The sequence below is a fragment of the Gordionus sp. m RMFG-2023 genome, chromosome 1 (assembly GCF_954871325.1).
Source record: "Gordionus sp. m RMFG-2023 chromosome 1, tfGorSpeb1-WG-v2, whole genome shotgun sequence".
NCBI classification, from domain to species: domain Eukaryota; kingdom Metazoa; phylum Nematomorpha; class Gordioida; order Chordodea; family Parachordodidae; genus Gordionus; species Gordionus sp. m RMFG-2023.
In genome coordinates, this window is record NC_088775.1 from 83,901,609 (window position 1) to 83,925,039 (window position 23,431).

The window sequence follows — 23,431 nt, forward strand, 5'->3', positions numbered from 1 at the left end:
TTTAAATGGATTATATCTATTTAGGGTTTTAGTATCGTCTGTAAAAATCATATTGTTTATGTCAAAATTCTGCCATTTTCTATAATGCAAAAATTCTCTCCAATAGGTTAGTATCAGACATAAAAGCCAATATTTTTAAGATAAAAAATATATGGAAATATTATTAAAATTTAATATACACGCTATCCATATGAATTAAACTCTACCGTTATATAATATTTCTATTTATTGTGTCATTTAAATAAGCTTGAATTTTTACTTAAAGTTATGTATTGAATGTCTTATTCTATATCAGTTGCATTTATAGAAATTCCCTAAGAATATTAGCAATATCATAAGCTTAAGTTATTTTAATATGTTATGGTATTTGTAGAAAGATGATAAATTATTAACAATATATTTTTGGATTTCTCCTGAATTTAAATAGTCTTGATTCCAATTATTTTATCATAATATTATGTTTCCTTTTTACATTTAACTAATTATGAATTGTATAATAATAGATATATGTCCAACTTATTATAGTTTAATCTGTTTTACAACATGTGTAGTAAATTAGAATATATTAGAATGGGAATTTCTAATTTATATATTACATATATTTTGCAGAATATTCTAATTATTATGTAGTTATTGCAATATATTGAATTAATTCAAATATAAATATATACTATTAGGTTATATCTTATTATCATATCCAGGTCATTAGCTGACATAATTAGATCAACTTAAATTCTTTTTTATAACCATTGTTTATTTCATTTTTTTCTCACTTTATTGTATAATACCATTTTATTTTGAGTAAGTATTCTTCATGTTTCTTATAACTTTGTTTTATATTACTTTGTAATCAGTCTAATTAGATTTAGGTTAAATTTTACTGTTACTTTATTTTATAAGAGGATGGAGCATGTTTTTTATGGTAAAAATAAATCAGAATTTGAACTGGGAAATCAGATTCAGAAACTTGAACCAAAAATGAATCCTGAACAATATCAAATCTTAGAAATAGAACCTCTTAAAATTTAATGTCAAGACCACCTTTTATATTTGGAATTCAAGGTCTTAATAAGATATTATGTACATTGTTTTAAATATATGCAAAGAGGTGCCATATCAAAATAAGATATAAATATTAGAGGTTGTTCCATTGGCTACCATGGCCTGAACTGGCCCATAGAAATATTTTATCTAGTTATTTGGCATGGCCTTAATTATTTTTACCCCTATTCATAAAATATATTTTTTACAAGCTGCCTAGCTCAGCCTTTAATAATATTTTATAAAGGAAAATGACATAAATTTGTATAACCAGCCTTAATTAATTTAGTATAACCCAATATATTTTTTACAAGCTGCCTAGCTCAGCCATTAATAATATTTTTATGAAGGAAAAAGTGATAAATTTGCATAACCAGCCTAATTTAGTCGAACCCATAAAAAATATTCTGCACAATTTTTACTGACCTTGAAATTAGATTTCATAATTTTAACACTTTAAAATATATATTTACCAGGACCATGGGTTTGTGATTGGGTTCAGTGAAAAGTCTCTGAACCAGGTTCAGGGTTCATGGTGTAGAATTTTTTCACACAAATTGGATACTCTTAAATAAAAATCACAAAAAATGTTTTTAATATTGAAAATTAGAAAAAACAATTTTTTGTTTTATTAGATAAATATTTTAGGTTATTTTTTTAATATATATTTTTAAATACTCTTTGAATTTTTTATAATTTTGTAAAAATAAAAAAAAATACATAAATAAATATTAAAAAAAATTCTTGAACCCTGAACCCTAAATTTAAAAAAGGTTCATGGTACATCAGAGTTCGAAGGCTTTAGGTTCATATCCCTTATATTTACACATTTATTTTTAGCCAGGGTCATATCTACTATAGACCTGTAAAACCTGAAATACCCCTTAACCCCAGTTCAGAAAAGGCCAAAAATAATATGATTTTAAATATTTGGGCTAAACTGGGCTTAAGATTTAAAATTTGGACTGGCTTAACCCTTTCGCGCCCAGCGAGATCATTTGTCATCAAAATTTTTAATCAATTAATTTTTATATTTAAGAAACTAATGGATTGGTACTTAGAGATATTAATTTATAAAACAATATTTATTATTTCGTATTTTATCATTAACCTCTCAAAATCATTATTTTATTATATCAAAATGTCAAAATCATTATTTTATTATATCAAAATACAAATATTTTTTGTTCATAAAAATATTCCAGGCACGAAAGGGTTAAAAATTTTAATAAATTAAAAATTTGAGCTGGGCTGATTTTAAAAATTTAAATGAAATCAATCAATGAGTTGGAAAATCATATACGTTTAATATTCATATTTTGCATTTTGAATTTTCCTTTGAAAATGTAGTGATATAATATTATTAATAGGGGTGTACCGATACAACTTTTTAAAGGCCAATCCGAAATTACTGATATTAAATTGATATTACTGATCCAATATCATATCCGATTTTGTTCTGTAAACATGCTAATCGCATTAATTTTTAATGCATACATCTATCTACTCATTTCATATATTTTTAATAGTAAAAGAACATCTATAATTTAAGTATACCATAACAAAAGACATTTAAATAATCAGTTACAATTTATATTCATGAATTTAAAAGTAAAAATATTCTGATAAATCACTTATATATATAATAGCATTAATCTATTAAAAACAAATATATTATTAAATTTTAAACTAAGACGCCATTTTATTGGATTGGATCAGAGAATTTTATAATGTCTGCTGATAACTGATATTTTTGAAAAAGATAAACTATCAGTACATCCCTAATTATCATTATTTTATTGATTTCTTAATGTATTTAGTTATATTATTAAGTTTGTTTTATAGATGCAGAACACATTCAATATACTTTTTGATTAATTCAATATAACATATTTACTTCTACATATATATTTACATTTAAATTATGATGACCAACAACTCATTATTACTAGTTAAATATATATTAACCCATGCATGCCAAGTCACCACTTCTAATTTCATCATGGTGGAGTAAGGGGCATTAGGTGTGCCAGCTATATACTCGTAGGCAATATGATATATTGCCAGGGCTGGGCTGGGACTGATTAATATCCAAAACTACCATATACACGAGTGTTTTCTACAATAGGTGGGTTAGCTGCAAGTGAGTAAGGAGTATTTCCCACAGTCTACTGGAGTCAGTGATATCGCCAATACATGATAGCATTGGCGTACGCAGCGGGGGGGGGCAGGGGGACAAATTCCCCCCAAAGCCAAAAAATGCAGATGCCGGATTATATTTTTCAAAAATATTATTGTTAATATTAATTTATATTTGTTAATATTTATTCCTATCTCATATATATATATTTAATTACATTTATTTATCACATTCATCTACTAAGTTATTTTATCAATTAATTTCGATTTCAAGTTTTCCTTGGCGTAATTTACCTATTATTTTCAAATTTTAGTGGCGTAATATTTATCTAAATTTCTAGTCAATAATAATTATCTCTGAAACTCCTTGTACAACAGGGAGAAAGAAATTGCAAGCTTGTCCAACGAGATCGAGTCTCCACCATCAAGCAGTAACAGCTATTATGGAGTTAGAAGAGCCAATTATTAATGCTATTGCTGAAATATCATAATGGCTTGAAAGAAATATTTCCTCAGAAGCAAGAAAATTATTGGATTCAATACTTATTCCAAATTTTTTTTCTCATTAGAATGTATTATTTAATTATACAACTATTTTATGTAATACTTTTCAAAAACATAACATTGACTTGATTAAGAAGATGAGAATAGATGAGAGAATTTTATCAGAACTCAAGGAAATTAGGGCTAATGTTGATGAAGAATTTCATATTTTATTGTTGAGTCAAAAGCAGAGCTATACATGTTTAATATTTGGCCCCCTCGACTTGCAGCAAGCAAGCTAATCGTCAAAACATTAGTATAGGATCAGTAGAAGAGTATTATAAAACAAATGTCCCCTCTCCCAACCTTTTTCATATGGTGATAGAAAAAAAATATAAATATTTGTTAGATTTTTATCATGAAGATGTTAAAATATTTTATGATGCCTTATTAGCTGAATTATGATTAAAAGATTAACTATGGTTGATACAGTCCCAAAAAATGCTATGGATGCTTTGCATTATTTCAAACACATTTTAGATTATACTCCAGTGTATTAAAATGGTTATATATATATTAGCAGCTCTTTAGTAAACTAATGAGAGAACATTCTCTTTTTTAAGAAGAATAACAGAGCCTTGCAGAGGTACCATTTGCAGGACACGGCCCAGATTTTTTTTTAAAATTTTTTCCGGCCCGGGTTTTTTTTAAAAAAAATTTTCAGGCCCGGCCCGAATTTTTATTAAATAAATTATATTTATTTTTGATTTTTATAGCTAATAATGGCGATTTCAAATATTTGGTTTTAAAATATACAGCTCGGCCCGGATATTTTTTCTAAAAAAATTTTCAGGCCCAGCCCGGGTGTTTTTTTAAAAAAAATTACGGGCCCGGCCCGGGTATATTTAAAAAAATTAAAATACGGTCCGGCTCGGGGGCCGGGTCTGCAAGTCTGTGAAAAACATACCTATGAAATACAACATCTGAAAGTAGATTGAATGATTTGGATCTTTTGAATATTCAAAGGCATTTAACGCCAAGCAAGGATAGATAATTGAAAAATTAGCTCAAAACATACAAAATACAATTATTCCTAAGAAACTTTTTGTGTATTAATTTATATTTCCAACATTTAAATTTTTTATACTTTATATATTTTAAAAGCTCAAAAAATTCAAATTTCAATTTTGGGTCATTTAAGTGATTCATATCGTGGGTTATATTCACTTTATATTTTATAATTCACATTTATTTTATAGTTTTTCAATGCCGGTTTATATATATAATTTTTTTAATTCACATTAGTTTAAAATTGTGTATTAGAAAAGTTATTAGAAAAGTTATTAATCCTAATAAATTTATGCTTAGTATTTTTAATTAACAATAATATTTCTTAAAAAATTTTATTACCCCCCCCCCCCCCCCCATCCCCCCAGACCAAATTCCTGCGTACGCGCCTGCATGATAGATATGCACATATTAATCAAAATAGCTAAGATGGAAGTAATGCATGAAGAAATACCTAGGATAACAGTTGAGCATTATAGCCTTGTGCGAATTAGATGGTGTAAATTTGCTTCAGCCTTGTGCAAATTGGATGGTGTAAATTTGCTTCCAAGTAAGATATATGATATCCCAAATGGATGGGCTTATGTATCATCCGAAGTATCTATCGAAACAAAGTGGTTTACGAAAAGTACTTACGACTAGATTCATATATCCAGAAAAGTGGGGTTTGGGTGTATAATAAGCCAGATAGTCTTAAGACTAAGGCCTCTTCCTGCTCACTAGGATCATTTCTAAATGGTGCATCTACTGAAGATATATATTGTGGTTGGGGTGACTCTCAGATGTCCTGGGTGAGTGGTCTAGTTGGACAACTTTCTGAGAGTACCTGGATGGATAATCTTTATTCATAGGCTTCTTCTTCTTTGAGTAAGCCTTGGCCTTATGATCCACATTATTGGATGCCGAGTCCCAAAGCTGTATTATATACATAATTGTGTGATTGTCCACTCCATTCAAGAATTTGTACTTTCTGAGTTCTTATTCACAGACATTATAATTTCTATGGAATATTTTCAGATCTCTCATACTATTTCCTATTATTATTTATATTTATAATAGGAAGAAAAATGGATTTAAGTCGAAAGTAGTTATCGTAAACTTAAACTACATATTATTAAGAACACTTCGGGCGATAAATAAGTCCTGTCCATGTGGGGTTATTAAATAATCTTACTGTGGGAACAACATCCGATTGGCGCAAATGTTCATCAGTTATCCAAGATATTTGCTCATGCTTTACCTCCGTCTTCGCTGTTTCAACTAATACATATATATCTATGGTCATATTGCTGACCCAAGTAGTAGATGGTGGAAAATAGTCCTTATTCACTTGCAGCTAATTAATACATCGATAGTAGCCACACTCTTGTTTAGTTTCGGGCAGATGACATATGAAACGATGCCATTATATGCATCAGCCCCTAGCCCTGGAAGTATATCGTATGGACTACAAGTATATCGTTTGGCACTTTAAGGCCCCTATCCTCCACCATGAAATTAAAAGTTGTAACTTGACATGCGAGGGTTACGATATATTTATAATTATTAAATAAAAATAAAAATGAGCTGTTGATCACAATAATTTATATGTATATATATATATATATGCGAAAGATAATATGTTATATTAAGTTAATCTAAAAGTAAAAAAGTATATGCATGTATTTTGCAACTATAAAACAAACTTAAGTATTATAATCGAATACATTAAGCAAATCATTAAAATAATACAATGTAATAATTTTATATTACTACAAAAACAAATTGCAAAATACATCCAAAATTGTTCAAAATAATTTTATTTTAGAAATTATTCCGGGCTGGTCCAAAAAAGGATCAAAAATAAAAATACTATGAAATTTGTTAAAATTACGTGAGAAAGTATTTTTTTTAAGGTTTTAAATTGCAGGATAATCTCGGTTGAATTACGTTTTATATCTTCTGTAAAAATGCATTTACCTCGATGGCAGTTTTGTTTATGGACAGTGGTTCGTATATATCTCGTTTTTTCTCACGTGGACAATTTTCACGATCTAATGCTTCCTGAGTGGTCAGACTAATGCACAAAATAATCAGGCACGCAGAAAGTTATTTTTTTGACCTGGCGCGGATTTCAATTTTTTTCCCCAATTCGGTTATTTTATATTTTTTGGCTCTATTTTTGTAACTGCTTTCATACGGGAAGCTAATGAATTACTGTTGGTTGATGGGGAAGAATTATATTTTTTAAAAAAAGTTTTTGGGCCTGGCTTATGTTTTTAGATACCCCTGCAGGCTTCTATTAATTAAGATTGACTATCAAAATTCAATAAACATTGTTAAACCTGATTAATTCTTTTTCGATCGGGAGCCGGTATTTTTTTTACAGAATATAGGGACCTAACCCTGAATTCATAGTGAAGAGCGATTGCGATCACGATTTGATCGATCGCAGCGATTTTCATTCATTTTGCAAAGCGATTGTTAAAACAGGCACTGTTTACTGCGGATACGACTTTATATTAACTCAAAATCACATTTTTTTGTGGCTGATGATGCCTATCCTTTGAAGTCCTATATTTTAAAGCCTTCCTGAATTCATAGTGAAAAATTAGCGCGATTGCGATAGCGATTTAGACGCGATAAATACAAAATACAGTAAATATCATATCGCATTCATAGTTATCGATCGCGCGATTTGAATCGCAAAAGCAAATCGCCGCGATTTTTTGAAAACACAAATCATTTTGTATTTATCGCGAGATTTTGAAATAGTGCTTCGTTAAATACAGATTTTGGTGAATTTAGCTCAAAATTTTATTTAGCACTAAATTTAAAATAAAATGAATTCAATGGCAACATTTTTCGAAGATACAATAACAAATAATAATCAAGTTAAAATTATGATTATTTAAATTTAATTTTTTTTTAGAAAATAGATAAATCTTTATTTATTCTTTCAGTTAAAGAGTATGAGTGCTTATATAATAAGCACCATCATTTGTATAAAAATGTTATTTATAAGAACAAGGTTTGGGGATTATTAGCCCAAGAGTATAAAACTACTGGTAATAATTATGCATACATATTATATTTATAAATTTTTTTAGGAACATCTCTCAAATCTCTGGAAAAATTAGAGATTGTATCATTAAAGAGAGACAAAAGATAGTAAAGTTGAAAAGTGGGTCAGCTGCAGACCATCATATCACCTGGCCTTTCTATCAGGATATGCTATTCCTGGTAGAAACCTTAACACCTAGGTCTCAAAAGTCCTCTTTTGATAAAGAGGACTCTAATTCTATAGAGGTTACTAATATTTTTAGTGAAATGATAGGAGAGATAGATGAATGTAAAATATAGCATTTTAATTGAAAATATATTTATTATTTAGGTGATTTCATTGATACTGAAAATATATCAAATGATATAGTTATTCCTAAAGATTCTGTATCACTAAATCTTAATGATTCTGGTAATTAATATTATCTAAAAACTTATATTATTTAATTTAAGAATCTATACCCAGTGTTGCATCTAGTTCTTATTATAAAAATCCTAAGAGAAAGAATAATAATATGGGTAATTTATATTTTTTAATAACTTTTAAATAGATGAATATAGGGACATAATTAAATTAGAAAAAGAAAAATCATTAATAACATTGGAATTGCGACTTGTATCCTAGCACGAGATATCCGATAATTAAAGGCCTCTTGTTGAAGATAATATTAATTACCAGAATCATTAAGATTTAGTGATACAGAATCTTTAGGAATAACTATATCATTTGATATATTTTCAGTATCAATGAAATCACCTAAATAATAAATATATTTTCAATTAAAATGCTATATTTTACATTCATCTATCTCTCCTATCATTTCACTAAAAATATTAGTAACCTCTATAGAATTAGAGTCCTCTTTATCTAAAGAGGACTTTTGAGATCTAGTGTTAAGGTTTCTACCAGGAATAGCATATCCTGATAGAAAGGCCAGGTGATATGATGGTCTGCAGCTGACCCACTTTTCAATTTAACTAATTTTTGTCTCTCTTTTATGAAACAATCTCTCAAATTTTTCCAGAGAGATTTGAGAGATGTTACTAAAAATTTATAAATATAATATGTATGCATAATTATTACCAGTCGTCTTATACTCTTCAGCTAATAATACCCAAACTTTGTTCTTGTAATTATTATTTTTATATAAATGATGGTGCTTATTATATAAGCACTCATATTCTTTAACTGAAAGAATAAATAAAGATTTATCTATTTTCTAAAAAAAAATTAAATTTAAATAATCATAATTTTAACTTGATCCTTTGGTTTTATATCATCAAAAAAGGTTGTCATTGAATTCATTTCAATTAATAAAAAATTAGCGCTAAATTTAAAATAGCTAAATAAAATTTTGAGCTATATTCACCAAAATCTGTATTTAACGAAGCACTATTTCAAAATCTCGCTATAAACACAAAATGATTTGTGTTTTGAAAAAATCGCGGCGAGTTGCTTTTGCGATTCAAATCGCGCGATCGATAACTATGAATGCGATATGATATTTACTGTATTTTGTATTTATCGCGTCTAAATCGCGATATTTTCAATTAAAATGCTATATTTTACATTCATCTATCTCTCCTATCATTTCACTAAAAATATTAGTAACCTCTATAGAATTAGAGTCCTCTTTATCTAAAGAGGACTTTTGAGATCTAGTGTTAAGGTTTCTACCAGGAATAGCATATCCTGATAGAAAGGCCAGGTGATATGATGGTCTGCAGCTGACCCACTTTTCAATTTTACTATCTTTTGTCTCTCTTTAATGAAACAATCTCTCAAATTTTTCCAAAGAGATTTGAGAGATGTTCCTAAAAAAATTTATAAATATAATATGTATGCATAATTATTACCAGTAGTTTTATACTCTTGGGCTAATAATCCCCAAACCTTGTTCTTATAAATAACATTTTTATACAAATGATGGTGCTTATTATATAAGCACTCATACTCTTTAACTGAAAGAATAAATAAAGATTTATCTATTTTCTAAAAAAAAATTAAATTTAAATAATCATAATTTTAACTTGATTATTATTTTTAAATTGGTAATTGTAAAAGGTAAATATAACTATAATAATAAATATTCAATATTACAAAAAAAATACTGTATTTATGAAAATAATTAATATATATAATTACAATAAAATATAAGTAATTTTTACATAACGGAATTTAAGAAAAATATATAATTTAACATTTCTAGAAATTTTAAGAAATTTAACAACCAACGACTTCATAATACAAAGTATAATAATGGGAATATAATTAGTGCAAATGATAATACGAGGAAGAGGGGGGGGTAATTTTAAATGATTTAGGGAAGAAGAAGAAAATCTAGATTAATCGGGCTCCTCGGGGAATGAACCTATGAAGCATGTGAAATTAGATTTTATAATCTGAATTCCTATGCGTTGACGTAAGTAGACGCCTTCTTTTGGGTCTCCTGATATCTTCGAAAAATGTTGCCATTGAATTCATTTTATTTTAAATTTAGTGCTAAATAAAATTTTGAGCTAAATTCACCAAAATCTGTATTTAACGAAGCACTATTTCAAAATCTCGCGATAAATACAAAATGATTTGTGTTTTCAAAAAATCGCGGCGATTTGCTTTTCGATTCAAATCGCGCGATCGATAACTATGAATGCGATATGATATTTACTGTATTTTGTATTTATCGCGTCTAAATCGCAATCGCGCAATTTTTCACTATGAATTCAGGGTAAGTATTTTATGCCAGGGTAGATTCAAATGCTTGGCTAATGTTCTTCTTTGGGGTTTCTTCGGGTTTTCTTCGCTTTTGAACAGTTATTTTTTTTTCGTATTATTTGAAAGAAAGAAAGATATATGCTTAAAACTTTCAGTCTGCGATAGCCTTTTTTGTTTTTTGAAATAATTAATATATACCCATACATAATATCAGTTAAACGAATGGGTGGATATTTTCTTTATTAAATTATTTTTTGTTAAGTTTCGCGAACTCTCATTAAAACAAAAAATCTTCAATATTGATTATTTGAAGATCATAAAAAAAATTTTGATTAAATTTTTCTCAATTTTGTTTAAAAAAATCTTTCATGATTGACAAAAAAAGAATCGGATAGAGAAGTAAGCTGGTCAAATGTAATCTAATAAAATGCAAAAATTTCGATTTAAATCTTTTGCCTCATTTAAAAAATAACCTATTCATTACAACGATTAACCCTGCATTCGCAGTTTGCGTCAATTCAATACAAAAAACGCATCGATTATTTTTATAATTTGATTTTTTTCATATTATTTAAAATTTATAGTATATATTCGACATTATTCGTAAATATTCGAAACTATTCGTAAATATTCGAAACTATTCGTAAATGTTAAAACTTTTTCATAAATATTTAAATTATTTGTAAATATTTAACATGTTTCTTACAGAATATTTTATTTTTTTAAACTTTATTTCTACATTTATAAATCACTTTTTTAATAGTCTAATTTTTCCATAATTTGAAAAATATTTTTAGCAAAAATATGAGATTTTTTTAAAGAAGAAAGATTTTTTGATCAAATTTTTACCTAAAATTTCCAATATGTTTGATAAAAAAAAATATTTTATGAGTAAACCTTTTATAATTTTCTTGGACAAGAAATCTTTCAGGATGAAATCACAAATTTAAAAAAAAATATTCAAAGATTCATTAAAATTTTTTTTAAAGAATTCAATTTTCGAATCGAATCAAATAATGTTTTTATTATTCGTACGAAACAAATAAGGAATTATTCGGTTCGTACGAATACGAATAATGCAAATATTCGATTCGAAAATACGAAACGAATACGAATGATGAAAATATTCGATTCGATTCTTATTTTTGTAGGTATAATTATATATATCATTTCCTTCGTTATTTTGCCTTTTTTATCGTCATCCTTATTACATTCCTTAATTTTTAATTCGGGGGAAATTTAGAACAAAAAACTAATTTTGATAACTAACAAATTTCTAAAAAATAAATATGACCGCACAATAAAAATACGATCTAAAAATAAATATCGAATATATTTGTTTTTGTAGGGAAGCCGCCCGATTTAATCAATTTTAACCAAAATAATATTACGCGAGCCTCGAGATATGGTTAATAGATGTTGGAACCTTTCTGCCATCGACATGCTCAGGCTTGCGTAATATTTTGTTGGGTAAAATATTGGGTTAGGCGTTTAAAATAATAAATTCAAACCGACTCGACTCCCCTTGTTTTTCAAATCAAAATAATTTCGGCCCCCTTTTTTTAAAAAATTTGGTCATAATTTTGTAGGTTTCAAAGGTCAGTCTGTCAAGCGGAGAATGGTCACCTATATTCTTTTTTTAAAGAAAAATGGCTAATCTGTCACTCAATGCAAGACTATCAGAACTCTGTTAAATTATTTTTTAAATTTTCAATATAGTGATTTTATTTTCCTTGGGGTACCTTAGTTTTTATAAAATGATTTTCGTAACACATTGAATGAATGCTTAAAAATTTTATAAATGTAATAATAAGTAGTAATTGCAAACATTGTACTCTGGTTTAGAAAATAAATTACAATTTAAAAAAGCATTCATAAAAAAATGCGAGTTTTGAGTTTTTTTGTTTTGCTAAAAAAAAAGAAGCTCTTCGTCGCTTATCAATATTTGATGTAAAAAAATTGTGATAACCTCAATATCTAGTTTGCATTATATAATATTTATAATTATTTTAAATCGCGATTATAGTTTTGCAAGTTTTTTTAAAATATATTTATTTATTTTTTAAAAACATAATTTTATTTATTATAGGTCCCCCAGTGGTCAGATCCTACCAGCCTCAACCACCCATGATAGGGGGTGGTCCTATAGGGGGTCCCTATCACCACCCCCATACCCTCAACCCTCACCCCCTCATTTCTAACAATAACAGCAACCATAACGGAAATGGCAACCTGTCAGGATTGAGTAATATGGGCGGGGCTCCTCAAGCTCCACCTCCTTCGGCGCTAGTCGTAGGGGGTCAGATGTTGCCCACTTCTATCGTTGCCCAACACTCTCAAGGCATGGTTCCTCTTACGCCTACATCCCTTCTCATGGGATCGTCCCAGGTTCTGGTAAGATTGAAATTGAATTAAGATATTCTTTTTATGTGATGTAACCTTTTGTAACAATTTTATAACACAAATTCCTTTACTACAGACCGAATTCGTATGCCCGCTAAGACCGAACCATGGGATGGAAGGCAGACCGATCTTGCTCAGGGCCAATCATTTTCAAGTCCGGATGCCGAGGGGTAACATTCAACATTACGACATCAGTATAGTCCCCGACAAATGCCCTAGGAGAGTAAACAGGTTATTCCTACAATTTGCTCATCCTCATATGTATTTCATTTTTGTTCTCTTAATTTTTGTCACGCCACATCTTTAAGTTTCAAATACTCTGTTTAAGTATTTTTAAGATTACGTTATTCTTTAAAATCCTGAAACGATTTATTTGTCTAACCTAAAAACATGCACCGATAATCATAGACTATAGACTCACGAAAAAAATATAAGATGGGACAGTTATTTATTTAAATTTTTTTATAAAGAAATTCATTTATTTATCTCTTTTCTCATTTCATTTCTTATTACTCTTTAAAATTTATATTTAAAATTATTTTACAATTTTTTTTTTTAAAATAATTACTTATACAACTTAAATAATTTTATGCTTTAATTGTATATTTTTTTTCTTTATTCTAAATATTTACGCAGGGAAATAATTCAAACTGCCGTCGGTAAATACTCAAAAATATTCAATGGCCAGAAGCCAGTTTTTGACGGTAAAAAAAATTTGTACACCAGAGATCCGTTGCCTATTGGGAGGGATAAGGTAAAGCCATTTATTTTTTACAATGTTTTCTTTAAGCAATCCTCTGTTATGGGATAAAATTACTCTTTTCCATTATTTTTTGAGTTTTGCTGAAAGTATGATATTAAAAATTTTATCTAATTTTAATGTCAATATCACTTATAATAAAAAAAAATGAGTAATATTCGATCATTCATAAAACCAACGAAAATATTTTAAAACTTTAAAGTAAATAAGAAAATTTATAAAAACATCCATTTTTTTTGTTTTAAATTAAATGGCGGATATTAAATGAGAGATGAGTCCGACAAATTGATTTCTTTTTTTTGTAAGGTGGAACTCGAAGTTATTCTCCCCGGCGAGGGAAAGGACCGCGTTTTCAAAGTTGCACTTAAATGGACCGCCCAGGTTTCGCTCTACGCCCTGGAGGAATGCCTCGAAGGTCGCACCCGAAATATACCTCATGACGCCGTGCAAGCTCTGGACGTTGTCATGAGGCACCTACCCAGCATGACTTATACGCCCGTGGGTAGGTCATTTTTCAGTTCTCCCGCCGATTATTACCATCCACTGGGTGGTGGAAGGGAGGTGTGGTTCGGATTCCATCAGAGCGTACGACCGTCCCAGTGGAAGATGATGCTCAACATAGATGGTCAGCTATTCATAATACAAAAACATGTTTTTTAAAGAAATGTGATTTAATATTTATTGTGTTAATATTTTAAATGCCCTATTTTGATGATTTCTTAGTATTAATAAGATGATACTCAATTGTATGATTTACCCTTATGTTCAAAGCTGATTATTTACATTTACCGCTTTACAAAAATAAAAGATAAAAATCGGATTTGAACATAGGGTTAAAAGAAATGCAATTCTTGAGAAAGTGATAAAAAAAAGAAGTTTAGAACAAGGTTCAAGGAAAATTTGACATGAATATTTGCCTAGTTGAAATAATTAAAGTAAAGGCTAGGAAACCAACAAAGTTATAATTAATTCTACAAATTTTAAACAGTATCCGCCACCGCTTTTTACAAATCCCAGTCCGTGATCGATTTCATGTGCGAAGTATTGGACGTGCGTGATATTAACGAACAAAAACGCCCCCTAACCGATGTCCAGAGGGTCAAGTTTACCAAAGAAATTAAAGGTGATTTTCATAGTTTATATTTCTACTGAAGTTTGATAAAAAAGGTAGTAATGTAATATTTCCAAGGTTTTAAAAAGAAAACGTTAAATCAGTTTTAGCCAAATCTAGTTAAAATCTCGGTTTCTAATCCGGGCTAAACTAAAATCCAAAAAATAGTTCAGGCTTAACCACTAAAACCTGTCCGTTAACCGATCCAAGCGTAAGACTGTTAAGAACGAACGCCGACTTTTACAGTAGAGTATTCATTTAGATTCATCAAAAATTTATTCCGCCATATTTTTAAGGGCTGAAGATCGAAATTACGCACTGCGGAGCCATGAAGAGGAAGTATAGGGTTTGTAACGTTACCCGAAGACCAGCACAATTACAATCGTAAATTGATATTTTTTCTTTCTTTTAACTATATAATTATGGATTAATAATCAGTTTTAAATAGAATTATACCTCACAGAAATTCGAATATTATCATTGTTTGCGTCGTTGGGGGGAGGGGGCATACAGGGCCTCAAGCTACTGAAAATTTTTGAGGGCACTTGAAATTTTTTTTACAAATTATGGTTGTTAAACTGCGCATTTTAGATAAAAATTACTATTTTTTATTGTTAATTTATATTTAAAAAAATGAGCCACTTCCCCCTTGGAAAAACTAGCGGGGCCATTAAACGATGTTTATGAATAATATTCTTGTAGCAAATCATAACTACATAATGTGGTTAAACGGTCTTGATTTAGCCAATTTTTTAAAAACGGTTTGCCCAAGATTTTAGCCAAAAAGAAATATTACCCAAGACTAAAAATTTTCCTCATATGTAGAAAGATTTGAATATCTAATGGCGAAATCTTGAAGCTTAGAAAATATTATTTTGGCGAAAATCTTCGCCGTTTAACAACACTATATAATATAATTAGACATATTTATTTATAGTATTAAATAAAAAAAATTCTAATAAGAAAAATTATCTTATTTGTTATTATTATTACTATTGTAACAGTTTCTTATAGTGAAAAAAAATATGAACTAACCAACGAAATTAGTATTTGGATTTTATATTTCATTTGAATTTATGGTTTAAATATTTTTTTTAGAATTGTATTCTTATTTATCGAATTGATATTTTAAATTTTGAATCTCTTTATTACACATTAAAAACATATAATACTTATATATAGAACTAAACATAACAATTTATTAGCATAACATATTAGGAAATATTTATGATGTATAATATTTTAAAATTATTTATCATGGAAATAAGTCTTTCAGATGATGATGATGATGTAATACTTTGAATTGAGAGATTTCAATCATGCATTCGATGCATTTAATAATGACCTCCATTTTTTTCATACTTAATCGTAGTGTTACAAAATCGCTCTTGAGCCCATCTGTAAAAACGGCCAACTCACTATTTTATCCAGAAAAATATTATGCCATCCTGAAGATTTTGCTTATAGATGGCACTAGTGTTGTTAAACAGCTCATTTTGAGTCGATTTTTAAAAACGGCTAACTCAATATTTTAGCCTGAAGAATATTGCCTAAGCCTTGAGATTTCGCGAATAGATGTCCAAACCTTTGTTCCTTCTACAAACAAAATCTTCAGGCTTGCGTTATCTGGATGAAATAGTGAGTTAGCCGTTTTTTAAAATCGGCTCAAAACGAGCTATTTAACAACACTAGATGGCACAAAGGTTTGGACATCTATTAACGAAAACTCGTGGCTTAGATAATATTTTTCTGTCTAAAATATTGAGTTAGTCATTTTAAAAATCGGCTCAAATAGAGCTATTTTGCATAACTATTTAAATCAAATTAAGTTAGATATATTTTAATAGAATGATAATTAAAACATAAATTATGCTAATTAAAAATTATAATTTTATTTAATTTTATGGAAATAAAATAACACTATTATAATTTGTTTCTGGATCGATTTTCGATGAAAATATTTTTATCAATATCATACACTATTTTTGCTAGTTGATTTACCTACCATATTTAGCCTTTTCGAACCATCTTCTACTCACAGCCTATATTTTACAAAACAAATATTATGTATTATTAAAATATATTACGATTATTATATATTCCTAACTTAATATTGATTACGACAGATTTCCACTCCAATTAGAGAATGGTCAGACCGTGGAATGCACCGTGGCCAAATATTTCCAGGACAAATACAAGAGAAAATTATTGTAATTTCATAAATCTATTTTAAAAATATATATATTATATTCTATATTTAAATTAATGAACAAAATATTACCTTAGAATAAATTTAACCATTTAATTACTATATAATGTAATCTGACGACATCGATTCAAATAAATAAATTTGTAATATTTTAAAAAGATTACAAAATAAACTATAAATTTTTTTTTAAAATGGACTTTAATTTTTACGAAATTACTTATTCACGCATTAATTTTTAAAATTTTTAAGATATCCACATCTACCATGTTTACAAGTCGGGCAAGAACAAAAGCACACATATCTACCTCTCGAAGTAAAAATTTTTTTTTGATTGACATACATAAATGTAAGAAAGAAAGGAAGAAAGAAAAGGAACCTTTTTATTTTTAATTATAACTAATTTTTTTGAAAATAAAATAAAGGTATGCAATATAGTAGCCGGACAAAGATGCATTAAAAAATTGACCGATATGCAAACTTCTACCATGATCAAAGTATGTATCATTCATTCATTTATTTATTTTTTTTCAATCTGGACTAAAAAAAGAGGCTTCCAGTTCGGAATATTTTTCAAAATGGCGGTTTTCCAAATTCTGTTAAATAAAGCGACGGATAAAAAACAAATTCGAAAAATTGAAAAGTTTTAACTGTTTCTAGAATATTATTACATTTTAAATGACTTTTATTAGAACCAGTTCTGATAATAATAAAATTAACTTTTATAAGGTAGGAAAGACATTTTAACACATTTGAATATTAAAAAAAAATGTTGCAGTTCGTTAAATTTTAGTCTCCCCATCATCTATAAAACAATTATAGATGTTAGTCGGAAGACCAATTCTTCTTTATATATTATTGTTGAGTTAGAAAACCTTATATAATAATTATAAAAATTATGTTTTTTAAATAAAAATTAAATTTATTTTAGGCTACTGCCAGATCCGCTCCCGACAGAGAAAAAGAAATAAACAATTTGGTAAAACATAATATTCTGTTGTATTTAAAAAAAAATATATTATGATCTAACTTATCGGTTTGTGTAAAGCTATTACAAAATGTAGTATAATTTGCTATAGATTTGGATAATTTTTAATTGTCTTTGTATGTAAACAAGGTGTATCGTGTTGCCCACTCCTTATTCTGTGAACAAATAAATACTTTTATCAAATTTCTAGACATGCATATCTTATATCGGTGTTGAAACGAAGCATCTTAAAATCATTTAACGCCCTCAAAGCATACACCCTTAAAATTTATAAATAATCATCTTAAAGTGATTTTTCACACGAGGGAGAAGAATGTTTAAATGATTATTTTTTGTGCTATTCATTTCTCTTATATTCGAATTCTTAAAATAATTTATAAACGATTTGTTTATTGTAGATCGTGAAAGCCGATTTTAACAATGACATATTCATACAAGATTTTGGCGTTAGCGTGGTTAACCAAATGACGGAGGTTAGAGGAAGAGTATTGCCACCACCCAAAATACAATACGGAGGAAGGGTAATTAATAAATTTAAGTTTGATTATTTCATTCCCCCCACCAGCATTATACCTATAAAAATTCAAATTGAATTTGTACAAATTTAATAATTTGGTATTTCTTATTCTAATGAATAATAAAATTATTATTCGATTCTAGTGTTTGGGCCTTCCTTCCGAATTTAAAAGAAACCTTTCATATTTTTTTTTTATAAAATTTAATCTTTTTAGGAAAAAAAATGAATTATATTCGATAATTTAAAACAAATAGAAAAACAGTTTTGATTATGAATTTATATACAAAATTATTATTGGGATAGATAAAATCAATTTAAAATATTTGCATATGGAATAAATTCAATTTTAGGAATCTACATTTTTATTCATCCATATCCGAATTCTTAATAAATATCGATTGTTAAAGTAATATTAGTATTATTTAGATTTATCATTTTTTTTGCTTCAAAATGATTGAAATAGGAAATAAACGTAAAAGTGTTTCTGTTATTTTTTTTATCCCAGTTATAAATATGTTCATTACAAATCTTTTAATTGAAATCGTTTTTGAATAAAATAGTTAAGTAGAAAAAAAATGTTTTAATACTAAATAATGAGTAATATTGCTGGGTGAAACAATGGAATTTAAGAAAAAAATGATTAGGTATGAATGAGCCATGTTATAAATATTATATTTACTAATGAACCATTATAAATTTAAATGCCTTAATAATTACGCGATAAATTATTTTTTTATACATTACATTATAATAATAATCTATTGTTCTATTTCACACTTTATATAAGTTTCCAGTATTAAATTTAAAAATTTTTTTGATAGGTTCCTATTCGCTTATTTGGGATTATTTTGAATTGGATTCGCCAAGCTCTAATTTTGCAAAATGTTATTTGGACTCGTGTATCTATAAAATTTCAAGAGGTGGAAAATCTCAAAAGACATATAGCACTACTAACTTGAGGAAGTATAACGACACATTAGCACTTTTATTAATTAAAGAAAATATTTAAAAGATGGATAAGAATCAAAATAAAATAAAAACTTCTAAATTTAATCAAATAACATTGTCAGGTCTGATAAATAAACAGAAAATATGGCACAATTGAAGACCCTAGATCCAAAGCCATATCGCTACTTATCAACCATATGATAGCGTTATAATCAGCCATTTTTGATTGTAGAGGATATGGATTTAGTCGACTAATAAATGTGAAAACTACAAAATCTAATCTAAGGCCTTTTTTTGTTCCAGGAGTCTTCTAGCATGTAAGGTTGAATTCTAATTGTTATCAATAGATAAATGATTAAAATGATCAGTAATCTTTCTTGCTCAAGATAACATATCAATAATAGCTCGTGTAAAAACTCCTTTTTTTTACTATTAATTGTAGTGAGTGGGCAAAACATGAAACTGAAATAATTTCCTAAATAAGGTTTGTAAATATTTATAAAATTTAATTATCTAAATTGCAATCAGATTTTATATTTGGTGCATTGTCACGTTCAATAGCATATATTTTACATTTACTGATGTTGCAACTGGTCATCATTTTGTTTATAGTATCGGCAATATTTTGTATTGTGTGTGAATACATGAAGCAATCTTGCCATTGGTTCAAAATTTTTATTGACCATATGATAAGTCATGCTGATATATGAATCCTACCCAGAACATCTGGACCATATTTCACTTGTAAAACTAAAGGAAATTTTTTCCCTATCTAATTGGCATTTAATTTTCTTTGATTTATATATATTTCATTAGTTAATTTTTCAGTAAAATATTTTTTAGATGAGATTTTGTAGTTTTCACATAAATTATTTATTAGTCGATTTATTTAGGAAATTATTCATCTGTTTCATGTTTTGCTCACTCACTATAATTAGTAGTAAAAGTAGGAGTTTTTGCGCAGAGAGCTATTATTGATATGTTATCTTGAGCAAGCTGGTCATTTTAATCTATTGCTAACAATAGACTCAAAATTATCCAGAAGCAATTTAATTTACCCACCCACAAACTTATTCAAGATGTTGACAGGATTCAACCTTTTACATGCTATAAAGACTCCTGGAACAAAAAAAGGTCTTAGATAGAATTTTGTAGTTTTCACATTTATTAATCGATTAAATCCAATATCCTCTACAATCGAAAATGGCTGATTATCTAATGCTATCATTTGTTTGATAAGTAGCGATATGGCTTTGAATCTAGAGTCTTCAATGTCCCATATTTTCTGTTCATTTATCAGACCTGGCAATGTTATTTGGTTAAATTTAGAAGTTTTTATTTTAATTTAATTCTTTTCCATTTTTTTAATATTTTCTTTAGTTAATAAAAGTGCAAATGCGTCGCTATACTTCAAGTTAGTAGTGTTATATATCTTTTAAGATTTTCCACCTCTTGAAATTTTATCGATACACGAGTCCACTTTACATTTTGCACAATTAGAGCTTGGCGAATCCAATTCAAAATATTCCCATGTAAGTGAATAGGAAGCCATCAAAAAATATTTTATTAATTTAATACCGGAGACTTATGTAATGTGTGAAATGAAACAATAGATTATTATAATGTAATGTATAAAATTTATTTATTTATAATATGCATTAACATATTCATATAATAATAAAACTAAAGATTATTTTAAAATATATTATCGCACGTTTTTATAAACAGAATGCGCAAAATAAATAACTATGGCAGAAATGTTAATTAATTATTATTATTATTAAAAAAATAAACATAAAAAAAATGGATTTCGATTTTATTTACAAAAAGAAATATAACCTTTTTTAAAAATTGAAAATTTTATAATATTGGCCCATAACCGATATTTTAAAATGGATGAAATATCGGTACATCCCTAATATTAATTATCTGAACTTTCCAGAACTGTTCAGCTAACGTTACCGATATCACCGTTTCCGTTCCATCCTTTCATAATATTCCCTAGGTTTTGTTCCCGGAAGGTGTAAAAACCTAATTCATGTCCCTGGTTTTTTTTCAATTTTCGGGAACATATAAAGGGCTAAATTTTTAATTTGGCACTAAAAGTGAGGCTATCATTTATATAACATAATTTTTTTCGCACACAAAATTAACATTCATTCTTTTTCTTTTTTTTCTTCCAAGACCAAACAACAGGCCATACCAAATCAGGGCGTTTGGGACATGAGGGGTAAACAATTTCATACAGGCATCGAGATTAGGGTCTGGGCTATCGCGTGTTTTGCCCCTCAAAAGACCTGTCGTGAGGACGCCCTGAGGAACTTTACCCAACAATTGCAAAAAATCTCTAACGATGCTGGAATGCCCATTATAGGTAAATTTTTTGGAATGTATTAAGAAAGAAAGAAAACAGTTGTGAATATTTGTAAAAAAATGTTTCCAATTCCTAAATTTGATGCGATTCCATTTCCAAACTGTTAAAGCAATCAAATAACGCATTCATCCATTTCTTACTTAACACAGATTTTTTTTTATCTGTTACCTTTAACTCATAGGTCAACCCTGCTTTTGCAAATACGCTACCGGTCCGGAACAAGTGGAACCAATGTTCCGGTTTCTCAAAACGACATTCCAAGGCTTACAACTGGTCGTAGTAGTTTTACCAGGCAAAACGCCTGTTTATGGTAATATATTTTTTTCTTTTGTGAAATTAACAATTTTTATCTGCTTATTTCCGTGTTTTAATTTAGGAATAATTTAGTTTTTTTATATAAAATTATATATTTGACGAAATCGAAATTTCAGAAAAATAAATTTGCTCATAATCTCAAACTTGTTACATAAATACAAGAGATGCACATACACAGTACCTGTATTAGCACGCACTTTTTAATTCTTTTACCTTCTCGTATATCATATAACTTCTCTGATTATTCCTCTGGCCTCCGTTTTTTCCGAATCCATGGGAAGATTAAGAACATTTATAGATTTTTTATGCCTGTTTTTTTTAAGATTTCATAATATTATAATAAAATTATAAATAACACGATGAATTAGATTTAAATAAAATTATGTTTATACAAGTGTAATAATCTGACAACCAAATAATTAATATTTATCTGAAATTTTTTTTTTCTTATAGCAAGGGTTCTTTGAGTCTATTTATATTCTGTTCATCTTTCTCGTCTTTTTCCTTTTTAGAATTCAAAATATTTGTTCTGAATGATGATTTTTGAGATTTTAAATTTAAAAAAAAAATCCAGAAATAGGTTTCCAGGCTTCTATTCTGAATATAATTCAGAATTAAGAACAAAAATTAAATCGAATTAATACGTGGCCTAGACACTATGTATATGGTATTGGAGCATTAGATCGTGAAAAAAGTAGTATTTACATCTCTACATAATACAATATAGGTTCTATGGTCATCTTTAAGTGTTAACAGAGGTCCGGTCTTGTTTCTAAAATGGGGCCGTTATGTCGGACTAGGCTTGACCGGCGGTGCAGTAAGGTCGATTCCCATTTAAAATATGTTTTTATGCTATAAAAGTTTTATTTTGTATTAAATTTATTAAAAATGAAATGTGTTAAATCATCAATATTTTAATTATATCATCAAATAATTTTAAATAATAAATTTATTGAATATAATATAAATCAAAATGATTTTTTGATATATATATAATATGTGGTAGATATTTGATTATAAAATAAAATTGATTCATATATAAACACTCTAATAATCTTCTAAAAAAATCAGATGAATTCCATTTTTTATCCACGATTCAAATTTTATTAGAGTTTGAACCATCTTTGGATGCATTCTAGTTCATTTTTTTGATATTTTATCACTAGTTTCAGAAAAGATCAATTCACATGCTACTGATGTAGCCTGTTGCGAAAGATATTCTAGCTATTTTGGCCAGAATTGCGAATCGATATTGATTCCCTTACCATCAATATAATATGTTGGAATTAATTGGGTATAAAATATTGAATAAATAGCTTT

General features: G+C 28.0%; 1 protein-coding gene and 1 long non-coding RNA gene across 2 annotated transcripts in view; one reads left to right on the top strand and one right to left on the bottom strand.

Moving 5' to 3' along the window:
• Window positions 1–23,431, top strand: part of LOC135922255 (protein argonaute-2-like) — a 27,993-nt gene continuing 4,562 nt past the window's right edge. The window contains exons 1-14 of the mRNA XM_065456670.1: window positions 1–106; window positions 12,579–12,883; window positions 12,969–13,123; window positions 13,529–13,646; window positions 13,959–14,277; window positions 14,641–14,775; window positions 15,060–15,147; window positions 16,890–16,973; window positions 17,222–17,285; window positions 17,395–17,466; window positions 17,901–17,948; window positions 18,356–18,478; window positions 21,607–21,796; window positions 21,978–22,106. Of these exons, the coding sequence (XP_065312742.1) occupies window positions 85–106; window positions 12,579–12,883; window positions 12,969–13,123; window positions 13,529–13,646; window positions 13,959–14,277; window positions 14,641–14,775; window positions 15,060–15,147; window positions 16,890–16,973; window positions 17,222–17,285; window positions 17,395–17,466; window positions 17,901–17,948; window positions 18,356–18,478; window positions 21,607–21,796; window positions 21,978–22,106 (1,852 nt within the window). The 5' untranslated portion in view covers window positions 1–84. The remainder of the gene's footprint in view (window positions 107–12,578; window positions 12,884–12,968; window positions 13,124–13,528; window positions 13,647–13,958; window positions 14,278–14,640; window positions 14,776–15,059; window positions 15,148–16,889; window positions 16,974–17,221; window positions 17,286–17,394; window positions 17,467–17,900; window positions 17,949–18,355; window positions 18,479–21,606; window positions 21,797–21,977; window positions 22,107–23,431) is intronic.
• The window catches only part of LOC135922256 (uncharacterized), a 14,731-nt gene continuing 7,981 nt past the window's right edge, over window positions 16,682–23,431 (bottom strand). Inside the window, exons 3-4 of the long non-coding RNA XR_010570815.1 lie at window positions 16,871–16,987; window positions 16,682–16,805 (exon numbers count right to left, since the gene is read on the bottom strand). This is a non-coding gene — a long non-coding RNA (uncharacterized LOC135922256). The remainder of the gene's footprint in view (window positions 16,806–16,870; window positions 16,988–23,431) is intronic.